This window comes from Acanthochromis polyacanthus, chromosome 13, assembly GCF_021347895.1.
Source record: "Acanthochromis polyacanthus isolate Apoly-LR-REF ecotype Palm Island chromosome 13, KAUST_Apoly_ChrSc, whole genome shotgun sequence".
Taxonomy (NCBI): Eukaryota; Metazoa; Chordata; class Actinopteri; family Pomacentridae; genus Acanthochromis; species Acanthochromis polyacanthus.
The window spans coordinates 22,343,947-22,350,543 of record NC_067125.1 but is presented as its reverse complement, the minus strand read 5'-3'; the positions used below and the strand labels follow the sequence as shown (position 1 = coordinate 22,350,543).

At 41.4% G+C, this 6,597-nt stretch overlaps 1 protein-coding gene across 1 annotated transcript; it reads right to left on the bottom strand.

Annotated features, from left to right (window-relative positions):
* Nucleotides 1-2,365: 2,365 nt before the first annotated feature.
* LOC127536820 (dehydrogenase/reductase SDR family member 13-like) lies at nucleotides 2,366-4,895 on the bottom strand. The gene is made up of 5 exons (XM_051958165.1): nucleotides 4,711-4,895; nucleotides 4,492-4,610; nucleotides 4,103-4,226; nucleotides 3,161-3,487; nucleotides 2,366-2,630 (listed from the first exon to the last, which is right to left on the bottom strand). Exons 1-5 carry the CDS (start codon nucleotides 4,838-4,840, stop codon nucleotides 2,371-2,373), a joined length of 960 nt encoding a protein of 319 aa, XP_051814125.1. The 5' UTR covers nucleotides 4,841-4,895; the 3' UTR covers nucleotides 2,366-2,370.
* Between the last annotated feature and the right edge of the window lie 1,702 nt (nucleotides 4,896-6,597).

The following is a 6,597-nucleotide window of genomic DNA, read 5'->3' as shown; positions in this document are numbered from 1 at the left end:
GAGCTGCTCAGCTCCACTACAGTCCAGTGCAGTGGGTGGGAGCTGTTGTCCATGATGGATGAGAGCTTGGTCAACATCCTCCTCTCACCCACATCCATCACAGAGTCCAGTGGGCAGCCCAGGACAGAGCTGGCCCTCTTGGTCAGCTTGTTCAGTCTCTTCATGTCCCGCTCTGTGCTGCCCGGGGCCCAGCAGACGACAGCGTAGAGGAAAGCAGAGGCTACCACAGTGTCGTAGAAAGTCCTTAGTAGAGGTCTGCACACTCCGAAGGACCTCAGCCTCCTCAGAAGGTGGAGGCGACTCTGGCCCTTCTTGTACAGAGCATCAGTGTTGTGGGACCAGTCCAGTTTATTGTTGAGGTGAACACCCAGGTACTTGAAACTGTCCACTGTTTCAATGTCCTGCCCCTGGATGTTCACTGGTGGATGTGGGAGTGTCCTTCTCCTGAAGTCGACCACCATCTCCTTCGTCTTACTGGTGTTGAGGCACAGATGGTTGCGCTCACACCAGTCCACAAAGTCCATGATGACCGACCGATACATGTTTGTCAAAAGCAATGAAACTGCACACACTCCAAATTACAATTGCATACAAGATAAGACAAAATAAATCTTAATAGTTATTATACAGTCTTCCATTAGGCAAAAGGTTAGGACTATTAGAAACACAAAAAAAGACTAAATAGTAATTGGATTTTTAAAAACAAGACTTTCAGATTGTCAAGACTGTGGAAAATGATAGAAGAATATAGGAAACACAATGCAATACAAGAAAATTGAAAAACAATTTGAACTATTACACACATGAAGGACATGGTGTCATTTTATTTGGACATTTGACAACAGTAGTGCAATCTGGGTGTGGCTGGAGCACTTTGTACAGCAAACACAGCTTATTAAAATGACAATGTAGCAAAACAACACCAGTGAAAGCTGCTAAGTCATCATGACTGATCCATCAAGTAAGACTGGTCTTATCTTGTCAGATGAAGAGTGGAGCAACAGTGAAAGAAAAGGGTGCGATATAAATCAGATTCCATCACTCTTTTATTTACTCTGTGCTCTCCTCACACTGACCCTCCCTGCTGCTTGTTCAGTCAGAGGTTGCTGGAACTGTTGGGTTTCTCTCTAAGGCTTTGGTCTGAGGTCATGTACATCCAACCCGGTCTCACGGGGATTCGTGAAACTGTGACGTAAGTTTTTGTTTCGGTTTCGTGCGCACCAACACGATGTCGTCATGTTTTTCGTGCAGCTCACCACGAACGAAACCGGCTGTGGTAATCACATCTGAAAGTGGTTTATACCGGTGGATTCATGACGATCTAAGCTGTCCATCGCCGCAAACACCGATGGACAGCTTAGATCGTCATGAATCCGCCGAATCTAAGCTGACCATCGGCGTTTGCGGCCGCCGCCGCCGCGGCCGCAAACGCCGATGGTCAGCTTAGATCGTCATGAATCCGCCGGTATAAACCACTTTCAGATGTGATTACCACAGCCGGTTTCGTTCGTGGTGAGCTGCACGAAAAACATGACGACATCGTGTTGGTGCGCACGAAACCGAAACAAAAACTTACGTCACAGTTTCACGAATCCCCGTGAGACCGGGTTGGTACATCTGATCTGGTGACAGATAAATTGAACTGAGGCAAACTGAATTGAATTTGGTATGAATTCATTTAGATGTCTGTTCTGGGTGAGTTTATGGTCATCTGAATATTACATTTGGTCATGCTGTGAAGAATGTTATTTTTTGTTTGTTTGTTTTTATTATTGAGAAGAAGCATTTCGTTTAATTTAAAGATGGAAAACATTTACTGTAGTTTTGAATCCACTTGCTGGCCTTAAAGATTTTCACATAAACAGTAAAATAATAATAATAATGATATAATAATAATAATAATAATAATAATAATAATAAGAATGATAATTGAAAAGGCCAGTTCTTAATATAGTTTGATGGTCCTGTCTGATTTGTAAAATGAGGTGTGGATGTGGCTTCCATTTTTCTTAAATCACTCCTTCTGGCTGTGAGGCAGCGGTGCTAACCACCAAGCTATTGTGCAGCCCCAATACCCCACACTTTATTAATGGATTTTTAAGTTGGACAGTGTATATTGTTATTGTAAGATAATACAAGTTTAATAATTTAATTTTAGTGATACTGTACATGGGGGTTCTCCATTTTGTTGTGCAAAATACATATATAGAGAAAAAAACAAGTATGAGAAGTGTACAAATAATAAAGCAAGTAAGAATCAGATGATCAAATGATTTTTTTTAAATTATTGTTACTATTCTAAGCAACAATCCTATACATGGGTGTGCTTAAACTGATTACAAAAATTACTATGAAAAATTATAAGCTTTTTCATGCAAGACCACACAGTCTCTCACTGAGCTCCCACAGCTTCTTTGCTGCAGCATCATCTTTGGCTTTGTCATAGACATCTCTCACAGTGCAGTTGGAGAAGTAGCGTCCGCTGAGAGGTTCGAGTCCCTCCTGGAGGGCACAGTGCAGGGTGGTCTGGCATCCCTGGACCGTGTTCTTAAAGAAATACATAGTCAAGGGTTTCAGGCATAGTTGCAACACTGAGCTAGTGTTCCTGGCCAGCTCAGTGTTGATAGCTCCTGCAAATACATAAAAGAAAGTGGATTTAATTGCTTAGTCTTTCACAGATATCAGTTCCAGCTACTTATAGCTGCTTTTAACAAGCAACTTGGAGTTTTCCTAAGCATGTACTTTAACTTGTAAGGCAGAAGTTTTTCTTGCTTTGTATTTTACAAACTGAGAAGGACCAATGCACCTTGTTTAAAATGCAACAAGGGAACAAAGCTTAAACAGCCCGTCAGTGTAAACACAGATTTTAATGGAGTTTGCTGCAAGTTGAGGTGTGATTACTGTTTCTGTTATCTGTTTGATCAATCATAAGCAGCAGCTGTTTGACCAGTCACAGACAACAGGACTTCATTTGCTAAATGTGGCCGAAATTTGAGGGCTATGTCTCTAAAAAGAGCAGTGGAAAGTAAAGCAGAACCAGGGATATCAAATGCAAGTTCATGTAAACCTAACACTAACCAGAAAGGTCAAGAAGTTCTTGTAGTGGCAATACCTGTACATGTGCACATGAGTAGAATAGAGGTATACTCTTACTACTGACCTGGATGGAGGGAGTAGCAGGTCACCTTGGTTCCCTGGAGTCTCTTGGCCAGCTCATGGGTGTAGAGGACATTGCACAGCTTGCTATCACAGTAGGTCTGGAAGATTTCCCTAAATGAGGTCCCCAGCCCCAGAGCTTTGTGGGTGTTCAAGGAGTCAAAATCTATTTTTCCAAAGTTATGTCCCATTGAGGACACGTTAACCACCCTGCTCGGTCCACACTGCTTCAGTCGCTCCAGCAGCAGGTTGGTTAGCAGGAAGTGGCCAATGTGGTTGACCCCAAACATCATCCCCAGTCCATCCTCTGTTCGACCCTGCATGTAAATACCTGGAGCAAAAGATGGAGAAAGGTCCCTCTTGTTTGTCAACATCAAAACATGCAAGGCTTTAAAAGTCTAAAGGAGAGAATAACCACTTCTTAGATTCACAGACAAGCTGGTGTCACAAGATAAGTCATCTTAGTAGGGATTCACAAAAACTTCCAAATCTTCTGCACTTCTGTGCAATCCTGAAGCTCTCAAATGATCAACACCACAGCTATTATCTGACCATGCCACATTAATATGATGGGTGTCTGCAATGGACTGTTTCTGTAGTAATGTCACTGTTTATGTTTGTTTCTTTGTACTGAGTTGTATACCAAAGCAATTAGAAGACACTTACAACTGCATCATATGGCGTACCAAGTAATCCAATAACTACATGAGACATTTTTCAAATACTGTTACATAACTATTGTATGCTTTACTCTCTTTATCAAACCACCTGAGGAATACCAACAAGACAAGTGTGTACATCGAGTGTAGCATTTGGACATTAAATTATCCAGAAGAATTTTGCATTGAAATTTCTAATACATTAAAATAAATGTGCATCAGTACAGACACAGAGGACAAAATTCTCTCGAAAAAATGTTTTTTTTAATGTTTATGGCATTATGAACCTGCATTGTTGATGAGGATGTCCAGTCTGGGTTCAGACTTCAGAAAGGTTTCAGCAAAGCTACGAACGGACTTGAGACTTCCTAAATCCAGCTGCATGAACACAACTTGATTGCTTTTGCTTTCCTGTGGAAAATGTTGTGCACAGAAATTGTTGCTAAAAACAAAAATGATGCAGATACAGTGTTCATCTGTCTGTGTCCTGATTTAGCCTCATGTAGTTACATTTTTGCCAAGACACAAATGACGTATAGACAGTGCTTCTTTTAAACAACACCGTCTGCATAGCATTTTGAGTAAATAGAAGCTGCTGCATGACATCAGAAGGTCATTTAAGACAGAGAACATTCTATTAATCAGAGAAGAAACAATAGGTTAGGTCTTTACTCACCCTCTTGACTTCCTCAAGAGCAGCCTCTCCTCTCTGCCTGCTGCGACAGGCCAGAATCACTCTGGCTCCCCTCTTAGCCAGATCTATAGCTGTGGTCTTCCCAATGCCTGTGTTGCTGCCTGGAGGCAAACAGTAATTTTTTTTATTTTACCAAGATTCTTCTGTACCAAAAGAGACATGATGAAACACCATCACGACAAACTAGAATGTATACTTTACCAGTCACAATCACAGTTTTCCCATGCAGCTTTGCTTCGCTTGTGCATCTCTTTCCCTTCACTACAATATGACGGAAAATGTAGGCAACTCCTACAACGACAGCCACGGTCAGCAGACAACAGGTAGACATTGTTCCAGCTTCAGAGCCTCACAGCAGACTGGTTGCACCGAGGAAGTCCGAGCAATTTGAGCTTTTGGACTCACATATTCAAATGTGAGTCCAAAAAACACCCTTTCCCCCTTTCCTGCATGGGTGTGACTGTGAGTGCTCTCTTTGTTATCAGGTCAGAGCAGAACGAAAGAGCTGGAAAATAACTACAACCAAATGACTCATGTTGGCTGATCAGTGAGGTCAGCCGAGGTCGCAACAACAGATACATTTGTTTAAGTAACTGGGCACAATCTATTTTAATTTTGCTCTGTGTTTTGAGGAAAGTTACATTCAGTAACACGGTCAACATTCTGGGTAACCTTCAAGGGCACAAGCAAAAGTACATTGGTATGGTCAATGAAAATAATAAGTGGAATGAAGTCTTCTCCCAACAGAAGAGCAGCACTTGCAGAAGCTATAGACACAGAACTTCTGTTTTAACTTTTTCATAATTCTTTATTGTGAATGTGATCTTTTAAAACTATTTTGATGGCATAAGCAGCAGGATAGCAATAAAACCTGAAGCTGCACAAATCTATTTTTTGTATAAATACTAGATCAAATGGCAGTGGGTAATGCAAAGGGTTTAAAATAATTTATTAGTGCTTTAAAATGAAATCCTTAATAAGCATCTAAACGAAGGAGACAATAATCTAAATGAAATCATAGTGTCTGTGAGAACACTGCAACTTAAGAAAACACATGTGAACAACAGAGCTGCAAATACACAAAACCCAAATACAGTTCTTTCCCTGCCTCATTGTTTTACCATCTTATATGCTGCACTTGTCATTATTTTTTTCTGTGTGAATGATATCCATCAGTGCTTCTGTGTAGATTAAGAGCTAGAAAACAGCTTGACTTCTCCTTTGGTTTTTGAAGACATGAAACCTCTGATGGAGGGTCTGAGGTACATACTGTGATGCTACCCCTAGAATCACATAGCTAATGAGCCATAATTAGGGTGAGAGATGATTCCAGCTGCTGACGCTGGTGCCCAAATGCTCAGCGAGAGATGTCAAGACTGCAGTATAAGTAGTGTGGGAACTGACAGTGAACCCCATGTTGTAAAAGTAGATGTTTCAGGCTGTGAAACGCTTTGAGGCCATAAAAATCACGAAGACTGCAGCTTTTGAATTTCAATGTTTGCACACAGGTGTCTGCTTCAGAATGTCTTCAGATGTGATAAACATGAAGGTAATAAATGGCTGTTCCAGTTTGACATAGATGGCTTCCTTCATGCCTCTCTGTCCAAAACGTGGACATTTCTGTCTTCAGATGAACATCCTTTATCATTCACAGTCAGGTGAACTGATGAGTCTTGTCCTGGGGAGCTGCTCTCCTGTGCTGAGCCATAACCTTGTGGAATAGTTGTTCAGACTCTACTATACATAGCTATATGAATCCCTCAGTACATTGGACTGCACATGTAAGACTGTTGAACTGGTGTTTGCATTTTATCGAGTGAATCTCTAAGTGTTGCTGTGTCTGAAGTGCAGCGGGTGTTGTGTTTGGAAGAAAGCATTTGAGTTTTTCAGACACTGGTCACATTCAGACTGAGTGTTCCTCCCATTCTTTTTTTCTTCTCATTTTTTTCTTCTGGCTTCTCATACAAGTCAGTGTATAACAGGGGTCGGCAAGTAGATGCGGCTTCGGGCCAAAAAGCTTGTAAACAATCGAACAGTTTTACGTGGCCGATTTGGCCCCGATTTTTTGTTTTTCGACAGGCGGTGGGC